The sequence below is a fragment of the Bos javanicus genome, chromosome 19 (assembly GCF_032452875.1).
Source record: "Bos javanicus breed banteng chromosome 19, ARS-OSU_banteng_1.0, whole genome shotgun sequence".
NCBI lineage: Eukaryota > Metazoa > Chordata > Mammalia > Artiodactyla > Bovidae > Bos > Bos javanicus.
Window position 1 is genome coordinate 29,435,491 of NC_083886.1, and position 22,010 is coordinate 29,457,500.

The 22,010-nt window shown below is 47.4% G+C and overlaps 1 protein-coding gene and 1 pseudogene across 1 annotated transcript; both read right to left on the reverse strand.

Moving 5' to 3' along the window:
- Window positions 1–1,928: 1,928 nt before the first annotated feature.
- On the reverse strand, window positions 1,929–6,387 carry RNF222 (ring finger protein 222). Its single transcript, XM_061391014.1, has 2 exons — window positions 3,146–6,387; window positions 1,929–2,590 (listed from the first exon to the last, which is right to left on the reverse strand). The coding sequence occupies exon 2, from the start codon at window positions 2,562–2,564 to the stop codon at window positions 1,929–1,931; it is 636 nt and encodes a 211-aa protein (XP_061246998.1). The 5' UTR covers window positions 2,565–2,590; window positions 3,146–6,387.
- Window positions 6,388–11,237: 4,850 nt separating this feature from the next.
- The window catches only part of LOC133232063 (ubiquitin-conjugating enzyme E2 B-like), an 11,213-nt pseudogene continuing 440 nt past the window's right edge, over window positions 11,238–22,010 (reverse strand).

The following is a 22,010-nucleotide window of genomic DNA, read 5'->3' on the forward strand; positions in this document are numbered from 1 at the left end:
AGCCTGGCTGTGATTAAAACGGATTCACTAGAGTCTTTGTAAATTTAGCATTTTATTTCCTATAATAAATATTTTCCCCATGAATTCACCTGTACTTCCCCCAGTAGCACCTGTGTTCTCTTGACTTGAAAATATCAGAAGGAAGCCCAGAGGTGCTTTAGATCAACTCACCCTGTGCCCTGACCCCCCCCTGCAGTGTGGACCCCCTCCCCTAATGGTCCCCAAATGACCACATTACGGACAGGCTTTTAGGAACCAGGTGAGCGGCAGGGTGGGCTTCCCAGGTGGCTCAGTGGTAAAGAGTCTTCCTGCCAATACTGTAGATTCGGGTTTGATCCCTGGGTCAGGAAGACTCCCTGGAGAAGCAAATGGCAACCCACTCCAATATTCTTGCCTGGAGAATCCCATGGACAGAGGAGCCTGGTGGGCTATAATCCATGGGGGTTGCAAAAGAGTTGGACATGACTGAGCCACCAAACAACAACCAGAGGCAGGGCTCTGTCTTTCCCCACGTGTAGCAAGCTCCGCTGAGAGAGGCATGCGCTGTGGAGGGCATAGCTGCTGGAACACCTGGGCTGTGATGAACCACCCATTTGAGAAAGCTTGGGGTTTTTGCTGTTTTTAACCCTAAAATTAAGATGATGGCCCATTGACTTGTGGGCCTTAATAAACACGAAATAGCTGTTCCCAAATGGCTCACTCCCCAGATAAGGCCCAACCTGAGCCTTTTCTAGTGTCCTCCTCAAGGACCCCCAGCTCAGGTGGCATCCCCAGGTGACATGACCTTGACCAGCGGCTGATAGCAGCTGGGTTCCGTGTTCACTGAGATAGAAGCGTCCCTGCCAAGCACAGCTGTTTTCCTCCCCACCCTTCCTCACCCAGCCCAGCCTGGGAATCCACCCCAGGAACTGGCCTGGCTGGTGTGGCCTCTAATGAGTGGTTGGTCACAGGCTGGGCGGGAGGCGGGAGCCCCCAGGGGCTCATGTGCCCACATAGTTCTCAGCTGACTCAGGTCCCAGCCACCAGGCAGCTCCTGCACTGCCCACCTGGCAGGCCATCCTTGAAAACCCCAGGACTCAAAATCTGGGCCATTGTTGGGCTGGGAGGGCTTGGGGAGCCCTATAGCTCTGTTCGTGGGCCATTCCGCTGGCCTCTACCTTTGTCAGCAAACCCCTAATTCCCGACGTGGCCTCAGCTCCCCTTTTCTGTCCCTTCTCCTAGCAATTCTGGGCCGCAGCCCCTGAGCTTAGCCTCTCCCGTAGGGAACACTTTCCAGACTGGTGGTTCCAGGGGCAGGAAGGCGCACACCCAACTGTGGGGGTCAGAGGCAGGGGGGCGGGTGCTGAGATTCTGGGGAGCACATGTGCCTTGGCCCCTGTGCCACCCCATCCCTTCTGACTGTTCCTGGGAGCACGCCAGGGATCCTGGCCCAGAGTTCTGACCTGGAGGGGTCTCGCCTGTGGGCCCCTCCAACAGGAGGTGCCCCGACTCGGAGTCCCACCTGGCTTTGGGTAGGTCACCTGGCACATGGGGACACCCACAGGTGGGGCAGCTACCCACCCCACCCCCAAACTCGCTGGGTTCTAGCCTCGAGGAGGGACGCGTATCTGCTGAGGTGTACCCCCGCTGTGGTTTCTGAGTAGGGGCATCCATCACTTCCTCCCTGGCTTGGAACCTGGAGTTTCCTTCTCAGCTCAGAGTTCCCCTGCCCCACCCAAACTCTTGCCTCAGAGGTCCTGCCTCCTGGTCCTTTCTGATCCCTGCTGGGAGCAAAGAGCCGGGTGATGCCAGTCAGCACCCCATCTCTGCCCCAGGCTGCCCCTGAGGCTCTGTTGGCCAAGGCCGCACTGAGGCCCCTCCCAGGCCACGGCCAGCCTGGCTGTGCGAGCGGGCAGCTTCCAGCGGGGCTCTCTGACTGGTGCCCCGACTCACGCCTGCTTCCTCACCAGCAGCACCCAGGGGAGGATGGCGGCCACCACGGCCACCACAGCGATGAGGGTGATGAGCAGCAGGGCCCGGGAGCGGCAGCAGAAGGACCGGGTGGAGCTGGGCGCCAGGGAGGCCCCAGAGAGCTCTGCCAGGCTGCGCCGCGGCAGGACGCTGTCCTGTTCCCCGAGGGGCATCCCATGGCGGCTGATGATGAAGATCTGTGGCTCCCGGGGCAGGCTGGGTGGCGGGTCCAAGGGCAGCTGGCCACCCTGGCCCGGGGATGATCTCCAGACTGGCTGGGAGAGGGCCAGGGGGTTGGCGTGGCCCAGGGCATCCGGCAGTGGTGAAGGGGGCAGGCCCACGGGCACGGCCAGGATCTGGGAGCTCTTGTCCAGCTTGGCAGGCCAGCGGGAGCTCTTCCTGCTGAGGAAGGTGACGTAGCGGCAGATGGGGCAGACAATGGTCCTCTGGACCTGGCCATCCACGCGCGTGGACAGGAGGTACTTGACCAGGCAGTCATGGCAGAACACGTGGCCGCAGCTCAGCGTCCGGCTGGCGCCCTGCAGCTCTCGGAACTTCTCATAGCACACGGGGCACTCGCTGCCCGAGCTGTCCTTGCTCTCGCCCTCAGACATGGCCGAGCAGGAGGGCAGGGCCCTCGCTGTGGGCGGGAAGGGTTGAGCATCAGCGCCTTTTCTGGCTTGGTTCCCCTGCCTGCCTCCCTGCTGCCTCTCCTGCCACTCCTCCTCAGGGGCCTCCCCGAATCACACCAGGACCCTGGGGAGGAGACGAGAGGGCACTTGTGGAAGGGGAGTTGGGGGACTGACAAGCAGAGATCCCAGCCACCCCTACTGGAAGGAGGTGTGCGGAGGCCAAGGTGTAGCCCCCTGATCCCTCACCACCACACGTGTGTCGCCTGTGGTCTCCCCTCCCCTCTCCCTGGTCCCAAGCCCACAGTGGAGGCAGCAGGACCCATTCCCCAGGGGAGGCAGGTGGCTAAGCCGAGGTTGCCCCCACTCCGCCTGGTCCAGGCTCCAGTGGGGGCTGTGTGTTGTGCCCATTGTGGCTGTTCTCCAGAAGAGCCTCTGCTGCCATTCCATCTCCCTGCTCAGGCTGGCTGACCCATACAACTGTCCTCAGCCCCTGGCTCCCATCCCTCTATGCTAAGTGCAGCTGGAGAGCAATGAGGGATTTGAGAACAAAACTCAAAACTTACATCCAAATGCCGGCTGGCCAGCCGCGCAGTCACCTCAGGGAGCTGTGGGCTCCTTCCTCCGCCCACCACAGCTCAGTCATCCTTCAGATTCTTCTCGGCAGCCTGCCCAAGGTTGCGAGAGAACCTTCCAGTCAACCTCTGTGAAGGCAGGTTTTCATCCTTTGAGGATATGTCTGGTATTTGGAAATAGCCAAAGGTCACCTGGCGCCCAGTCTGGTAAAAGCAAATGAATGCCCAAGTGGCACGAGATTATTTTAAATCAAAGAAACAGAGTCACCATGAAGTGACAGGTGGGTTTCAGATGTTATCTGAGAGCTAAAGAGAGGCTCCAAGGACGCTCTGAGCAGTAGCAGTGTTGTTGGATTAAGTGCAGTTCCCCAGGTGACGATTTGACGGGAAGCCCCTGTTTGGGTGTGTGACGCAGTGCTGGTGTTCTCATTCCTCCACGCATTCCCAGTATCGCAGCTGTGTCATCTAAGTCCATTTCCAACAGCCTGTTTATTTATCTATCTATTTATTGGCCTCACTAGGCAGCGTGTGGGATCTTACTTCCCTGGCCAGGGGTGGAACCCATGTCCCTGCACTGGGAGTATGGAATCTTATCCACTGGATCGCCAGTGAAGTCCTAGAACAGCCTCTTTAGAAGGACTGTGATCAAATGGTCACGTGATTGCATGGTCCTGCTGAAGGGTTACTGATGTGATATATTCTTCCATCAAAACACCCCTGGACACACTGAGAGCTAAAGTGGTGTGTGGCAGCCCCCAGACCTGAGAGATGGCATTGTTATTGTTTAGTCCCTCAGTCGTGTCTGACTCTTTTGTGACCCCACAGACTGTAGCTTGCTGGGCTCCTCTGACCATGGGATTCTCCAGGCAAAAATACTGGAGTGGGTTGCCATTTCCTTCTCCAGGGGATCTTCCCGACCCAGGGATTGAACCCACGTCTCCTGCATAGCAGGCAGATTCTTTACTGCTAAGCCACTGAGAGATGACATAGTGGGAACAAAACTAGTTAATGGGGAAGGACAGACGAGAATTGGTTCAATCACCAATTGAATGCTCTCTTCCCTGTTAGCTTGGTTCCAAGCCCATTTTGCCAAGTTGAAAATATCCCATAACCAACAAAGGGCACAAATATGTAGAGGTGGGGGTAGGGGACCGGGCACCCTGGTGGCAGCACCAAAGCCTTTGCAGGTGTTTTCAAACCTCGATCTCCAAGGTGGTCAGTGTGGCCTCCAGGCCAGGGGAGGGGGTTCAAGTACTCAGACCCTGAAGCTGCCTTCAAATCCTTGATATGCCCACTACTGTCTGTATAACCTATTTGAGCCTCAGTTTCCCATCTCTAAGGTGGGGTTGATAATAATACTACTGGCTTTTTCTCAGAGTTGTCCAGAGTGTTAAGTGAGGTGCCATGAATGAAAAATCTGGCACATAGTAAATGCTCAATAAATGGCTGTTGTTCCGTCACTAAAAAGTGTCCAACTCTTTGCAACCCCATGGACTGCAACACACCAGGCTTCCCTGTCCTTCATTATCTCATGGCAAACTCATGCCCGTTGAATCAGTGATGCCATCCAACCATCTCATTCTCTGTTGCCCTCTCTCCTGCCCTGAATCTTTCCTAGCATCAGGGTCTTTTCCAGTGAGTCAGCTCTTCACATTAGGTGGCCAAATATTGGAGCTTCAACTTCAGCATCAGTCCTTCCAATGAATACTCAGGATTGATTTCCTTTCGGATGGACTAATTGGATCTCCTTGCAGTCCAAGGGACTCTCAAGAGCCTTCTCCAGCACCACAGTTCAGAAGCATCAATTCTTTGGCGCTGGATGTTGTCAATCAGGCTCAGTCCTTTCTCCTCCTAGCACTTGCCTTCCCTCTCCTCCCCAGATGTTTCTTATCATGTAGATGACTAAAAACACTCATGCCCCTGACAAAGGGTAGCTCCCCTGGAGTTAGAATAACAACCAGAAAAGATGACAATGGAGTAGCTAAGTGATGGGCAATAGGTTAAGTTGGTGTTCCAGTGTCTCAGACATTTCTGTTTCATAACATGCAGCTATCTAAACAGGTTTTTCTCAGGATGACCTTGATTTTCTTAAGCTGACCAACTGCTAGCATGTCCCCCTGCGTTTCATAACTCCCCAGAGGCGTATGGTGGCAATTCCATCCGTCCACCTATCCATCCATCCATTCATTCATGTATCCAGTTATTCAACAATTACTTATTGAGTGTTGCTGCAGGCTAGGTACTGAGCCAGACATTGGAAATAAGCAGTGATTAAGAAAACCCTTCAAGGGTGTTCCCTGGTTGTTAGGATTGAATTCTGGGCTCTCACTGCCATGGCTTTGATTGCTGATCAGGGAACTAAGATCATGCAAGCGTGGCATGGGGGTAAGTGTCCTTCATGAAGCTTTTAGAATCTAGTGGACATTTATAAAGTTCTTGAAGAGAGATTTTTTTTTTTTTAAAGGAGGAATGATGATCAATACCCTAAGTTGTTTGGAAAACTGAGAAGTGAGGTATCAAGATAGGCAAGAGAATAGAGCAGATAAATTCGAGAATGCTGGAGGGGAAAGGATGTTGGAGGTCATTTAGTAAAATCGAGTGTTATAGATGAAAAGACCCGAGCCCTGGGAAGGGAAGTGACTTGTCTGAGGTCACCTTGGGGAGGGGTTGGAGAGGGAGATGGGAGTGGGGAGATATTCATTGATTTCCTAGAGAGTGTAGAAAATATTTGAATCAGTTGATAGATTGGGTGAGTAGATATTAGCTGCAGCAGGAAGCGCTGTCCTCCTTGGGTTGAGCAGGGGAGCAGAGAGAACTGAGTTTGAGAAATAATGGGACGTGGGGGATGCAGATGACATCCCAGATCCCTGCTGATGGCCTCCTGTGCAGTCCCTTCCCATCCTGTGCTTCAGGAGAGCCTTGTCCTTCATGTCTGGGCAAGGCCACCCGTCCTCCATCCCTACCTTCTTGCCTCCCATGCTCAGTCCCTCCCTTTCTCTTCATATCATTTCATTCTCCATCCTTGAGTTCTTCTTCTGAACCTGACTCTGTCTGAGGTGCTGGGGAGAGGGCAGCAGAAGAAATCTGAGGAACACGCTCTGACTGGGGCACAGACTAGCTAAATGAAGGGGAAGACATTATATCCGAAGGCATTCCCGTTGGTGCTTCAGGAAATTTTGGGGAGAGGAGGGCTGGAAGGTCTTCCTAGGTGAGGTGGGACCAGTGTCCAGCTAATAATAAATAATTACAACAGCAGCTATTTATTGAACACTAATTGTGTGCTTGGCATTCTGCATCCCTTCCTCATTTCATCGTCAACAGCTCCAGGAGGTAGATATTATCTCTGTTTTACAGATGAGGGAACCAAGGCTTAAGTAACTTTGTTCAAAGCCAGGCTGCTGGGACTTCCCTAGTGGTCTAGTGGCTAGGACTCTGAGCTCCCAATGCAGGGGGGCCGGGTTCAACCCCTGCTCAGGGAACTAGATCCCTCATGCTGTAACTAAGACCCAATGAAGCCAAATAAAGAAGCCAAAAAAAAAAAAAAAGAATAAACAGTATACAGTGGGAATTAAAAGAAAGTCCAGGGCAGATCCAGGGTTTGAGGCCAGGTCAGCCTGGCTACACTGTGAACCACCCCATCCACTGAGAATGTGCATCCATGGAGGGTGTTCCAGACCTCGAGTGAAGGAGTAGGTGAAGAATTGAGAGCAAGATAGCATTACTAGGAGGTCCCAGCCTTTATGCCTCTACAGAAACACCAATTTAACAAACAACCAAGGATGAAAATGCCTCCTGAAAACTCCAGAATCCAGTTGTATATGTTAAATATGTACATCTTGTTGAATGTCAATCATACCTCAATAAAGTTTTTTTTTTTTTTTAAAGAATGATGAGGAAACCTGTATGGGAAAGTGACCCTCCCCCAAACTTCCCTCCTCAAAGTGACTGTAACTGGAGCTGCCCCTCCAGCTATGAGAGGCAGGGGGAGGGGGAGGGCTGGCCCAAGGGTAGCCGACCCCATGAAGCCCCAGTGCCTGGCTTCACCCACAGCAGCAGCCCACCACCCATCTTGAGGACTGGTGGGGGGTGTCACCAGCTCAGGTGACCCCCACCTCCCCACCTTGGGACAGTGAGTCTGTGAGGCGGGGTGACACTTGTGCGCACCTAGGTTTCCCTCCTGGATTCCGAAGGCTTTATAGCTTCCACTGTCTCTCTCACACACACACACACCCCTGGCATCAGTGCAGAACTCTGCCAAGCTCCTTCCCTGCCCCCAGCCCGGCCCCCAGACTCACTTTGGCTAGGACCAGGGCGAGCAGCATCCACCTCTCCACCCGCAGGCCTCCACAGAGCAGATCTGAGCCACCCAGAAGCACTGGGCGGGCGGCACGTCCTCCTGCTGCTGTTACTGTGACAGCTGCTGCTGCCGCGGCCGCCGAGGCATTTGCTAATGACTGAGCAGGTCTGGAGGCCAGCGCCGGGAAGTGAATGTCGCCCAACCCGTTTGAGGCCAGGAGGCTTTGGCGTTGCCCAGGGGTTTGGCCCCTGTTGGAGTCAGGTGATCTTGATGAAGATGCTCAGAGAGGAGGGTTCCCCCACCCAAGGAGGAGTACAAGGATGGGTGCTGGAGACAAGCAGAGGGTCTCAGCATGGGGGCAGTGACCCAGGACCCATCCCCAAAGATGAGTCTCCATGTCCCTCCAATAATGAGAAAGTCATACAGTCCTCCAGCCTCCAGAGTTCATTTTGGTGATCCTCCGGTTGCTTCCTGCTCCCTTGCCATGCCAGGGCACAGGGCGAAGGGCTCAGATCAGCCTCAGTAACTCTTTGCCACCCAAAGTCATACACAAATATTTGGGTGATGTGCTTATATACACTTGTCCTTCATCTCACACTCAGAGGGGCTCAGAGCTCCAAAGATCAAACACCACAGGGATAAAGAAGGAGGCAGAATAAAACCAATAAAGGAGAACTGTCCCTGATACCACGTGAAACAGAAGTAAGTTTCAGAACAGTCTGTGTGACTCTATGGAAATGATAATATATGATCGTTTTTATAGAGGAAAAATCTGGAAGTAGACACATCCAACTTGTTAGTGGTTATCACTAGAGAAACTTTCTGACTCATACATTCCTGTGATCGTTGAATGTATATTTCTTTCATGATCAGAAAAAAATAATCAAGAATAAGGCAGGAGTTGGGACTTCCCTGGTGGCCCAGTGGTTAAGAATCTGTCTTGAAATGCAGACTGGGGCTTCCCTGGCTGTCCAGTGGTTAGGACTCTGGGCTCTCACTGCCACAGGCCCATTTTCAGTCCTTGGTGGGGGAACTAAGATGTCACAGGCTGTGCCGTGAGGCCAAGAAAAATTATATTACCTACTCTATAGGATTGTGATGATGATTAAATAAATGGATACAAATAATGTACCTGAACCTACAAAAATGGGAGGAAATATTTGCAAATGATATGACTTATAAGGGATTAATATCCAACATATGTAAACAGCTCATACAACCCAACATCACACACACAAAAACCCAAGAAAATGGGCAGAAGAACTGAACATTTTTCCTAAGAAGAAATGCAAATTGGCCAACAGGCACACAAAAAGATCTTCAGCATCAGTAGTCATCAGGGAAATGCAAATCAAGTGTCCGCTCAGCCCATTGCAGGCTGCCCTGTTTGGTTCCAGGCAGATCAGGGGTATCTGGGGGTTTCAGTTCATTCCTGCCCCCATGAGTTTCCTGGACTCACCCCCTCCCGCCAGGCTGCCCATACCTCTGAAATCTCAGTCTTACCTGTTCTCTATGGCCAACCCCCTGGCTCTCCTTCCATCCTTACATAGCCTGGGGCTGCTGGTACTCAGGGGAAACCTGGGGCCTTTGAGCAGAAAACAGGCCCTGCCAGGGCACCCGGCTTGGAAGGTGGACAGGGGCTGCTTTCATTCCCAAGACTCCCGCCCCTGGCCCTCAGCCCCCTCTGTCCAACCTACACTGAAGCAGCCACAGAACATGTTCACGGGTGTTCCTCCTCATCCCTTCCCTCCCTCTAGACTTCCGTGGCTCCCCACTGCCCTCGGTACACGGCCCACCCTCCTCAGTCCGCACATGAGGCCCACACTGCCTTTCTCACACGTTTTCTGGACAGTCCCCTTGCCCTGGGCCATCTCAAGCCACGCAGCATAGCCGCAGGGCTGGCTTCTAGTTCAGATCCCTTGAGGCCTTGGGTTTCTGGGGCTCTGTGATTTTTTTCCTGCCTTTTTTTGTCTGGCTGCAATGCCTTTCTTCCTCATCACTTCCCCGCTGGCATCTTTAAGACCTTGAAGGAGGAGTTCCTAATTCATCTCTGTTGACTGTAGCACAGGGTCTTGTGTCTGGCAATAGTGTTTAATAAGTCAGTGTTTGTGAAATGAATAAATCCAACTTCTCAAGCCTAGTTTATGTGCATGAGGTGTGTGTGTGTGTGTGCACGCCTGCACACGAGTGTGTGAAGTTTAGGCAATCAAGTCATTTATCTTCTATTTTTTTTTAATAGTTTTATATATTTATTGGCTGCACAGGGTCTTCCTTGCTGCCTGGGCTTTTCTCTGGTTGCACAGAGTGGGTGCTGCTCTAGTTGCCATGCTCGGGCTTCTTGTTGCTGTGGCTTCTCTTGTTGCAGAGCACAGGCTCTAGAGCACAGGTTCAATAGTTGTGGTGCACAGGCTTGGGCTTAGTAGCTCCATGACATGTGGGATCTTCCTGCACCAGGTATCGAACCAGTATCTCCTGCACTGGCAGGCAGGCAGATTCTTTACCACTGAGCCACCAGGGAAGCCCCTACCTTCTATTCTAATGGCTTTTGGAATCCACACCAAAATTCTCCCCACCCCCTCAAGTCATAATAGATTGAGAACTTCCGGTCTGGCTGGAGATGGGAGGATGAGCTCACCACTGGGTTAGAGCCTTACTTAGGCACTGTACACCAATGTTGTCTTTGAAAAAGCCTGATCTCTGGCAGATTCTCCAGGAGGTGAGTCTGGGAAGGGGAGGGAAGATGGGCTAGGAAAGAAGGAGGGACAAGTGATGGAATCTGAGGTTTTTAAAGAAGAAATCCCCCAGGGAAAACTTAATCTAATGGTTTGTCTTGGTAATTTTTGCCACATCAAAATATTGCATGTACAACTGTTGATTTTTCTTAAAAACAAAAATAACAAATAGGAGCCATATTTTAAACATAAATATTTACTCTCACCTCATTCTGAGCATCCATACTGTGAAATCACAGGTCTGATGTTCTAATCATATTTTTAATAAACAGCAATATGAATACATACTAAGTAAAAAAAAGATTCACTTGGGTACCACCGGAAGTGGTGGCGTGCATAGGCCTCTGAACACGCTGATCTGAGACGTGCACGGACCTTTGCACACCCTGATCTGAAACGTATGAATGAGGATGACGACCCTGGGAGCTACAGAGGCTCAGGATGGTCTCAGAGCTGAGAGAGTCCACTTCAGGACTCTTGAAGGCTGAGCCCAAGGCTGGTTTCAGTGCTTGACAGCCCACTGGCCGGGAAGCCACAGAGTGGGATCAACCAAAAGAATCTTGCGCAAAGGAGAAAACTAGCTTGGACTTGAGGATGAAACTGGCAAGGACCGACGGTGACTCGAGGGTGCTGCGGGCTGCGGGAGGAGGCCGAAGGGAGCAGGGGTGGGGCACCGGGAGAGCAGGAAGGCTGAGTCAGGTCCCAGTCGCGTACGAGCCGGCGTGGATTGCGTCCTGCAGCTAACTCACCTGGGCTGCGTGCGCCCCCGCCCCATTCCCTGCACCGTCGTAAAGCGCCGACCGCAGGGGCAGAGATGCTCTGGGACAGGTGGGGGAAGGGAAGCTAAAGAGCCGGGAAGCTCGGAGATTTGGAGATTTGGAGATTTGTTCGCCGGGAGGTTCGTGGAAGGGAAACTTCTCACTTCCTGGGGGTGGTGGCAGCTGCAGGAGAAAGACTGTTTGAAATCAGCTCTTCGTTGGAGGATTTTCTCAGCCTTCACTCTTCATCCGGAGCTGAATGCCTCCCAGACAGCTGAGAGTCCTCAGTGCTTGAGACAGGTAAGGCCAGGGTCGGGGAGGAAAAAAATCAGGAATCAGGAGAGGAAGAAAACAAATTTTTTTAAAAAATAAAAATAGCGATTAGTGTTGAAAAAAAGTGGAAATTTCATAAAAGCACACATGAAAACATCAGCTTTGTGCCACCTCTACAGAAAAATATAAATACTTTGATGTTTATTTTTTCAGCTCCTATATATATGTAGCTATGCTAAAAATAATTATATATTATGTGTAATTATAGCATGTAATGATTTTAGAATAAGTGGACTCATACTGAATAAACACTTTTAGGACCTGATTTTTTCAGCATCTGAAAACTGTATTTTCTTTTACACCCTTATTTTTAATGGATTGTTGTTGTTCAGTTGCTGAGTTGTATCCGACTCTTTTGGACCCCATGGATTGCAGCATACCAGGTTTCCCTGTCCTTCACTATCTCTTGGAGTTTGCTCAAACTCATGTCCATTGAGTCGATGATATAGTCATTTAACTAATGTATCTATTGATTGATATTTAAGTTTCTAGTTTTCCCCTATTATAAAATTTTCTGTATAAGTGGTTTTTTTTTAATTGCAAAATCTTGGTTTTATTTCCTTTGTCAAACCTAAAAATAAACAGCCAGTTATATTGCTAGCAAAAAAAAAGTTTTTGTTTTCTTTTTTCCAGAATAGTAGAGAAATTGCAATTTGGGGCAAGAAAGCTATAGCAAAAGTCATAGGCAAGTCCAACAAAGGAGAGGAATGTTACTTTGTAGAGCAAAAGGAGGCAGTTGGGAGGAGTTAATTTGAAGAAAGTCCATTGGGGGAAAAGAAGAGTCAGGCTGGTGGGCACTTCCCATTGGCTGGGCTGGTTGCTGGCCAAGGAAAATTCTTCCTATTGGGGTCTGTAATTGATGTGGAGTGGTAGCATGTGAGTTCTCCCTTCTGGCCACCCAACTTCATTTAATTAAGTTAATTTAATAGCTTTTGGCTACACCACAGGGTATACAGGATCTTGGTTCCTTGATCAGGGATCCAACCCATGCCCCTTGTAGTGGAAGTGGGGAGTCTTAACCACTGGACCATCAGGGAAATCCCTCAGCTTCATTTTAAATGAGGTTTCCTGGGAATTCCTTGGCAGTCCAAAGGTTAGGACCTGAGTTTTTGCTGCTGAGGCCTTGCAGGCCAGCCAAAAAAAAAAAAAAAAGAGGTTTCCTTTCTTCTGTTTCACACTTTAAATAATTATTAGAAATGGAACTGAGGAGTCAAAGTATAATATAATTCAAAGACGTGGTAAAAATTGTCAAATTCCCTTTCATAAACTGTGCCAATTTAAACTTCCTCCAGTAGCATTTGAAATTGCCTCTTGTCTCACTCACCTTGCTTGGGTATTATAAATTGGTCTTTACCCCCACTGTCCCCAATACATTCAAGAAAGTAGATGGAGAACTGGAAACAATTTTTTTAAAAAGAACTAAGTAGAAATTCTAGAATCGGAAAATATAATTCCTTAAAAAAACCACAACTCTATAGATGAGTTTAACAACAGGTTACTATTTTTATTGTTGTTGTTGATTATTTTTTGGCCACACTGTGTGGCTTGTGGGATCTTAGTTCCCTGACCAGGGATTGAATCTGTGTCACAGCAGTGAAAGTGCTGAATCCCAACCACTGGACTGCCAGGGAATTCCCAGGTTAGACATAACAGAAGACAGGATTAGTAAACTGAAAGCTAAGTGGGCAGAAAATACTCAGTCTGAAGGATGGGACTGCGTTGGGGGGGAAAGATGGAAAATACAGAAAAGAGCATAAGAGAATATGGAATGTGATGTAAAGGTCTAAATACATTTAATTTAACTCATTTAAGGAGAGTGACTTGTTCAGAAGCAATAGATGAAGAGTTATGGATCACAAATTTTACAGTATTAGTGAAAGACATTAAACCACAGATTCAAGAAACTCTACAAATCTCCAGCAAAATAAATACCACCCCCCCAAAAAAAATCGCTACCTGACCACACTGTAGTAAAACTTCTGAAAACCAAAGTCAAAGATAATTTTGAAAAATTGTCTGAGAAGAAAAGACACATTACCTTCAGAGAAGCAAAATAATAACATCTCATTTTCAAGATAAATGATGCAATCCAAGAGAGGGTGCATGTCAAGAATACATGTTATAATCTTTTAAGGACTGAAAGAAAATAGCTGCCAATCTAGAATTTTATTCAGAGAAAAATATTCTTAAAAAATGTAGGTGGAGGGACTTCCCTGGTGGTCCAGTGGTTAAGACTGTGCACTTCCAATGCAGGGGGCAGGGTTTGATCCCCGTTCAAGGGAACTAAGATCCTACATGCAGGGTGGCTTGGCCAAAAAAAAACCAAAAAATGAAGGTGGAATGAAGAAGTTTACAACTGAAAATAGAATTCACTGCTGAAAGAGCTTCACTAAAAGTCCCTAAATAAACAAATGATACTACTAAATAATGTTCTTTTTTTATTTTTAATTTTTATTGGGGGTAGAGGACGTTCTTTAGGCAGAATGAAAATGATACCCGTGGAAGCAAAATCATACAGGAATGAATGAATGACAGGAGGGAAATGAGTGGGGAAAATCCATGAGTATTGATTGCATAAAATAAAAATAATATCTTTAGAGTTTAAAAATTCATAAAAATTATAATACTTGATGAAAATAGAAAGCAGGAGGAGGATAAATGGAGTTAAATTGTAATATTCTTGCATTATTCTGGGAATGGGATTGCTTGATAACCATTAAAATGATAGTGTACTAAAAATAATAAAAGTATAGTTAGGATAATGGAAAAAGCAATAATTTTTAAAATCTAATTCTAAAGAAGGTAAGAAAGGTTTAAAATAGGGACATTTCTTTAAAATGTCTTTGACTAATGGTATTTCTTCTGTTATGAGCTTACCTATATCTTTTGCATAATACTCTGTTTAGATATTTTCCTTCTGTGATTGACTTTAGATGGATATAAACATAGGTAAATAGAAATATGTCCATGTGAATTCTTTCTTATACAGGTCAGTTTTAAATCTTTATGCCTTGTTTATAACTCTAAGGTCTCGGTTTCTCCACTTGCTTTAATGTTATTGAAAACAGAAATGGTCAAGTCTTAGGCTTTGCACCCCTGATGAGCTGAACTGAATTGAGGTCAAGGGACTAAGCAAACATGAAGTGCTGTATTGCTGTCATTTAGACAGCAAGGAGGAGAAGGCAATGGCACCCCACTCCAGTACTTTTGCCTAGAAAATCCCATGGACGGAGGAGCCTGGTAGGCTGCAGTCCATGGGGTCGCTAGAGTCTGATACGACTGAGCGACTTCACTTTCACTTTTCACTTTCATGCATTGGAGAAGGAAATGGCAACCCACTCCAGCGTTCTTGCCTGGAGAATCCCGGGTACGGGGGAGCCTGGTGGGCTGCCGTCTCTGGGGTCGCACAGAGTCGGACACGACTGAAGCGACTTAGCAGCAGCAGCAGACAGCAAGGAGTTATCTGAATCAGTGACAAGAATAACGAATGGTGAGTGTTGAAGGGTAAAGAAGGAAGAGAAATAAACTGCTGGGAAAAACTACAGAAGTCCCAAAGAGAAGGTTTAGCCCCTGCAGACAAGTAGCCGCCGCTCTGGGATGGGATGCCTGGAGCAGGAACTTGTGATGCATAGCTTAGCATGACCAGAAGGTGGCGCTCTAAAGCCATCCGATTGCTCTCTGAACTTCCAAAGTTGAGATTTTGCTTGAGGACCTAGAAAGCGGAAACTGAGGCGGGGAGGGCCCCAGAGCCCTAAATTTTTGTCTGTTCTTTCTCTAGAGGCAAACCCCCCCAGATCTAGAGCCCTGCTGGGTTCTTTGTCTATACTTATTTTGCTTGTGGGTCTGTGTCTTGCGCTACCCATTCAATTCAATTTGGACCAAGGCTAAAATCTTGAAGAGCAAACCAATAACCTGGTTCTCTTGTGAAAATGCAAATTCTAATTCAGTGGGACTGGGGTGGGGCCTGAGGCTCTGCATTTCCAGTCAGCCCTCTGGTGATGACTCAGGCTCAGTAGTTCCAAAACTTTGAACAGGCTAACTACAAAACTCCCTTCTCTGTGAGACATAGAGGTGGGAGAGTTTATAGCTTCCTGAAATAAAATCCCACTGAAATGCCTTCAAGTTAAAGTTGGGCCAGTTGTGTGACCTCTTTGGGGCTCAGTTTCCTCATCTGTAAAATGGGAATAGCAACAGCCTTTACTTGGAGAGATATTTGAGGGTTAAAGCAGGATATTATATGTAAATCACTTAGCACACAGGAATTCTCTGCAGTGGACACACCGATTCCACTGCAGAGGGTGTAGGTTCGATCCCTGTTGGGGGAGGTAAGATTCCATGAGCTGTGCATTGCGTCCAAAACAAAACACACTAAGCACAGAGCCTGGCACCCAGTAAGCCTCAACAAGACCTGGGGTATACTAAGAGAAATGTGGAGGTGGGCAGACTTGGTGGGGTGGTAAGTTGGAGGGAACAAGAGGTGAGGGGCAAGGACTTCCCTGCTAGTACAGTGGTTAAGAATCCTTGTAATGCTAGGGAATAGGGTTTGATCCTTGGTTAAGGAATTATCACTTCATGGCAAATATATGGGAAAACAGTGGAAACAGTGACAGACTTCATTTTCTTGGGCTCCAAAATCACTGCAGATGGTGACTGCAGCTACTAAATTAAAAGACGCTTGCTCCTTGGAAGAAAAGCTATGACAAATCTAGACAGCATATTAAAAAGCAGACATTACTTTGCCAACAAAGGTTCATCTAGTCGATGCTATGGTTTTTCCAGTGGTCATGTATGGATGTGAGAGTTGGAACATAAAGAAGGCTGAATGCTGAAGAAATGATGCTTTTGAACTGTGGTGTTGGAGAAGACTCTTGAGAGTCCCTTGGACAGCAAGGAGATCCAACCAATACATCCTAAAGGAAATCAATCCTGAATATTCATTGCAAGGACTGATGCCGAAGCTGAAGCCTCAGTACTTTGGCCACCTGATGTGAAGAGCTGACTCACTGGAAAAGCCCCGGATGCTGGGAAAGATTAAAGGCAGGAGGAGAAGGGGATGACAGAGGACAAGATGGCTAGATGGCATCAGTGACTCAATGGACATGAGTTTGAGCAAGCTCCGGGAGATGGTGAAGGACAAGGAAGCCTGGCATGCTGCAGTTCATGGGGTCGCAAAGAGTTGGACATGACTAAGTGACTGAACAACAACAGGGAACTAAGATCCCACATGCCATGGAGCAACTAAGCCTGTGAGCCTCAACTGAGAATCCTTGCACCACAATGAAAGATCCCATGTGCTGCAACTAAGACCTGATTCAACAACAACAACAAAAAAAGTTAAAAAAAAAAAAGAGGTGAGGGGTGATCCTTACAATGTCATCTCAGCTATCAAGATATCTGTCATCTGAAGAAAAGGGGACCAGGGAGCTGAGGACAGAAAGCCAGGAGGAGGGCTGCTCTCCCAATCAGGTGGCAAACCTTAGGCTGCTTTTGAGGGAGATTTATGTATTTTGCAAGCTACCCAGGCTTTCTTCTAGAGATGAGGGCAGGAGCAGGATTTCCAGGCAGCTCGAGCTACAGCATTCAGCATCTTCCCCCACTTCACATCTTTAGTGCTTTTAGGGATTGTGAGAGGAGCTAAGAGGAGCCAAGGATCACCCAGGTCCTGCCTTCCTGCAAGGCTTTGCCACAGCCTGCAAAACTGTTGCTATGGTGACCTCAGCCCAGGTGCAGGAGTTTACCAGAATGCTTTAAATAGGTTGGTGTTACCATAGCATCTTTTTTTTTTTTTTGCACTGAAGATACATATTTTAACAGCTTTACATGTAATATTCATATATAAAAAAACTTCAAGTGCTTTCAATTTAAAAAAATCTTAAAAATTCCAAAATAAGGCATTTAATATTTGAAAAAAGTACAGATGTACAAAATGTTATTCTGTCATGAAAGCTCCACACCAACATTATACACTTGGGAAAAAAATACAAATAGAATATATTACAAATTTATGTAAGCAATAACTTAGTTCATACCATGCAACAAAAAGTACATTCATCAAGATACACAAGCTTTTGTATGTTCTAAATTGAAGGGCTTTTTCCCCCCTGCAGAATCCTTAAAACCGGTGGCACCTGAAATATGTTAGCCTTTCTACTGAGAGGTAAATTACAATGATGAAGAAGATTAACAGACCATTTGTGTATTATGAATCATTCCAGCCTTATTCAACAATGGCCAAAACTCCTTTCTCATATTCTCATTTGTTTTCCTGATAAAGCTGTGCTGCCTGATTATTGGCTGGACTATTTGGATTTAGTTCATCCAGCAGAGACTAAATTGGTGTTAAGATAGAAGGTCGGACTCCACCAATTCTGAAGGATATCTAAACACCTAACAGTTGGCATTTTATTTGGATATTCTTCAGAAAATTCTATTACTAGTTTAAAAGTACCATCTTCAAAGAGTGTCCCTTCTGGTCCAAATATAACTGCATTGCACTGCAAGATGTTTTCAGATGGTGAGCTACTGACACCCACAGGTGAGTCCTCTTACCATCAACTGAAATCCTGCATAAGCCTCCTGTAGGCTGGAGACACGGAGAAGGCAATGGCAACCCACTCCAGTACTCTTGCCTCTGAAAATCCCATGGGCAGAGGAGCCTGGTAGGCTGCAGTCCATGGGGTCGTGAAGAGTCGGACACGACTGAGCGACTTCCCTTTCACTTTTCACTTTCATGCATTGGAGAAGGAAATGGCAACCCACTCCAGTATTCTTGCCTGGAGAATCCCAGGGATGAGGAAGCCTGGTGGGCTGCCATCTATGGGGTCGCACAGAGTCCGATATGACTGAAGTGACTTAACAGCAGCAGCAGCCCCAGGCTGGAGACAACATGCTCCTGAGCTGCCCTGAGGTCAGTCTGAAACCTTCATAGCATCTTAAAAGCCCATGAACATTTATGGACTAACTTCCAGTGCTCTGGTAGATGCTCCTGGGGAAACAGAGACAAATCTACGCAGCCCTTACCCTCCCTGGGTGACCTTGGGGAGATAAACAGCCCGATGGGAAGGAATTATCGGTGAAGGGCCTCAGTCGTAGTTCTTAACCGTGGTGCTTCTCCTACACTGTGGGACTTAGTGACACATTTGACCTGCAGCCACTGTGGAGGCAAGAAGTGACTCCAGACCAGGGTGGCCTGACCTGCCAAAAACTTAAGGAGTGGGTCAGATTTGGAGAGGCAGAAAGGAGGGGGGATGCCACAAACCACTGAAGGGAATGATTGGATGTATATGAAGCCAATTACACATGTTATCTCATTTAAGTCCAAACAACACCATGAGGTCAGTACTGGTGTTACCTCCATTTCATTTTGCAAAGACGAGACACAGAGACACACAGCAGCTCATTCAAGGTCTTGCCACCAAAAGTGGTAGGTGGAGGCTACCACTATCTGACTTCCCATTGTTTCTCTGAAGTGCCACATGTGTGCTTTGCCAGGTTCTGGGCATCTCCTGTGTGCTCAGTTGCACAGTCGTGTCTGACTCTTTTGCAATCCCATGGACTGTAGCCCACCATGCTCCTCTGTTCATGGAATTTTCCAGGCAAGAATACATGGGTTGTCATACCCTCCTCCAAGGGATCGTCCCAACTCAGGGATTGAACCTGAGCCTCCTGTGTCTTCTGCATTGCAGGTGGATTCTTTACGCAGTGAGCCACTGGGGAAGCCCTACCCTTTATTTATTATTTTTGGCTGCACTAGGTCTTTGTTGCTGCACGTCTTTCTCTAGCTGTGAGCAGGGGCTACTCTCTTGTGGTCCACGCGCTTCTCTTTGCAGTGGCTTCTCTCGTTATGGAGCAGGGGCTCTAGGGCACTTAGTGTTTCAGCTCAGTAGTTGTGGAGCATGGGCTTAGTTGCCCTGGGGCATATGGGATCTTGGTTCGCGGACCAGGGATCGAACCTAGGTTGGCAGGTGGATTCTTACCACTGAATCAACAGGGATCCTGCATCTCCTACCCTTCATGTGGGAAAGCTCTCCTTCTCGCCTTTCCCCTCTAATACAGGGCTGGAGACAGACAAAGGGGAAGCTTGAAGTTCTGGCTAAAGAGTTAGGGCTTGAGTTTCTTTTTCTACTTCCTCAATGCTGAAGTCTTGCTCAACAGCAGCTGAGCAGTGGGGCTGCAAGGTTGCCTCACTTCTAGAAGGCCGGCCGCAGCCTTCCTGGCCCAAACCCACTTCCGGTCTTCGTGCCTCTTTTGTCACAAGGTGATTCTCACACTTCCTGTTGATTTCCACTTTGTTTCAGCTGCTTCAGCTCCAGCCACTTTGCGCTGCTGTTTATCTGATCTGCGGGGCCTGGGACACAGGACCAGGTATGTTGGGATGGTGGGGGCTGGGGGGGTCAGCTTGGATAAGGTCAGGGCCAGATCAGGGCCAGAGTGGGGGGCTCCTGGTGGACCCTTTCTGTTCATTGTGGGGGACTGTCAGAGGCTGGGGTCAGTTTGTGAAGTTGGTTATGTCCCTGTGAAGGATGGTACCAGGGGTGGCTTCCTGAAACCACATCATCTGACCTCTACCGCCCCTAAAATCTCATCACCTTGATTTGGTTGTGTGTTACCTGAGCTGCCCAGGTAACATTTTTCTAGGCTGTAGAGAGAGCTTCTTGAGTTCTGACAGGCTTCTCTGGGATTGACTTTGACACAGCTGGTGTGATGCCTGAAAGTTTGCTGAGCTGACCAAGCTGGGGCTTGTGATTAAGTCTTGGCTCCTTGTCTTACTGATGGGCAATTCACTGTCCTCTGAACCTTTCTGGTCTACACAGTTCAAAAATGTCTCTGTTTTGTGGGATGTTGGTGATGCTTAAGCAGGACGATGACTGTGAAAGTGTTTTGTAAACTGTAAGATGGCATTCTCAGGGTGTGAGGTTACTTTCATTTTCTAAATGGAACTAGATACCTTTTTTTCCTGATAGTGGTAATTGGTGAAAATCTAAACAGAGAAAGGGAAAATTTTTACATAATTCCAGCCCCAGAGATTATTAGTGACACTGGTATATAAATTTCTACTTAAAAATTGAAATTTTTTATTTTGGTGAAATATACTGATTTAATGGACACGAACATGGGCAAACTCTGGGAGATGGTAAGGGACAGGAAAGTCTGGTGTGCTGCAGTCCATGGGGTCACAAAGAGTTGGACACAACTGAGTGACTGAACAATAACAACAAAATATACATAAAATAAAAATTACTGTTTTTAAGCATACAGTTTAGTGGCATTAAGTACATTCACGGTGACATGCACCCATCACCAAGATCCATCTCCAGATTTTTCTTCTTCTTCTCCAAGTGAAACTTTGTACCCATTAAACAGTATCTCCCTAGTCTTCCCCACCCCCAGTCTCTGGAAACTACCACTCTACTCTCTCTTGAATGGACCTATACAGTATTTGTCCTTTGATGGCTGGCTTATTTCACATAGTGTAATGTCTTCAAGGTTCATGCATGTTGTAGCAGGTGTCAGAATTTCCTTCCTTTTTTAAGGCTGAAAAATATTCCATTGTCTATAGACACCACATTTTGTTTATATTATCTGCTGATGGACAGGATTGCTTCCACCTTTTGGTTATTGTAAATAATGCTGCTGTGAATACGAGTGTACAGATGTCTACTTGAGTCCTTGCTTTTAATTCTTTTTCGTATATACTCACAAATGGATTTGCTGGATCATATGGTAATTCTGTGTTTGCTTTTTTGAGGAACTTTCAGAATGTTTTCCATAGTGGCTGTACCATTTTGGAGTCCTACCAGCAATGCACAAGGGTTCCAATTTCTCTACATCCTTACCAACACTTATGTTCTGGTGGTTGTTTTCTTCCTCCCGGTGGGTGCGGTATCTCATTGTAGTTTTGATTTGTGTTTCCCTGATGATTAGTGACGTAGAGCTCCTTTTCATGTACTTGTTAGCCATCTGTATACTTCTTTGGAGAAATATCTGTTCAAGTTCTTGGCCCATTTTTAAATCGAGTTGTTTGGTATTTTTGTTACTGAGTTGTAGTAGTGGTAGTTGTAGTAGTTCTTTATATATTCTGGAAATTAACTAGACTTCTAAAACAATATTTCTTGTGTCAAACTGTATTTACTGTTCTCTAACCATTGTACAAAAAAGATCTTCACAACCCAGATAATCACGATGGTGTGATCACTGACCTAGAGCCAGACATCCTGGAATGTGAAGTCAAGTGGGCCTTATAAAGCATCACTATGAACAAAGCTAGTGGAGGTGATGGAATTCCAGTTGAGCTATTCCAAATCCTGAAAGATGATGCTGTGAAAGTGCTGCACTCAATATGCAAGCAAATTTGGAAAACTCAGCAGTGGCCACAGGACTTGAAAAGGTCAGTTTTCATTCCAATCCCAAAGAAAGGCAATGCCAAAGAATGCTCAAAGTACCACACAGTTGCACTCATCTCACACGCTAGTAAAGTAATGCTCAAAATTCTCCAAGCCAGGCTTCAGCAATACGTGAACCGTGAATTTCCTGATGTTCAAGCTGGTTTTAGAAAAGGCAGAGGAACCAGAGATCAAATTGCCAACATCTGCTGGATCATGGAAAAAGCAAGAGAGTTCCAGAAAAACATCTATTTCTGCTTTATTGACTGTGCCAAAGCCTTTGACTGTGTGGATCACAATAAACTGGAAAATTCTGAAAGAGATGGGAATACCAGAGCACCTGACCTGCCTCTT

Excerpts from the sequence above, each read along its gene's own strand:
- RNF222 (XM_061391014.1), bottom strand. The coding sequence starts at position 2,564 with ATGTCTGAGGGCGAGAGCAAGGACAGCTCGGGCAGCGAGTGCCCCGTG.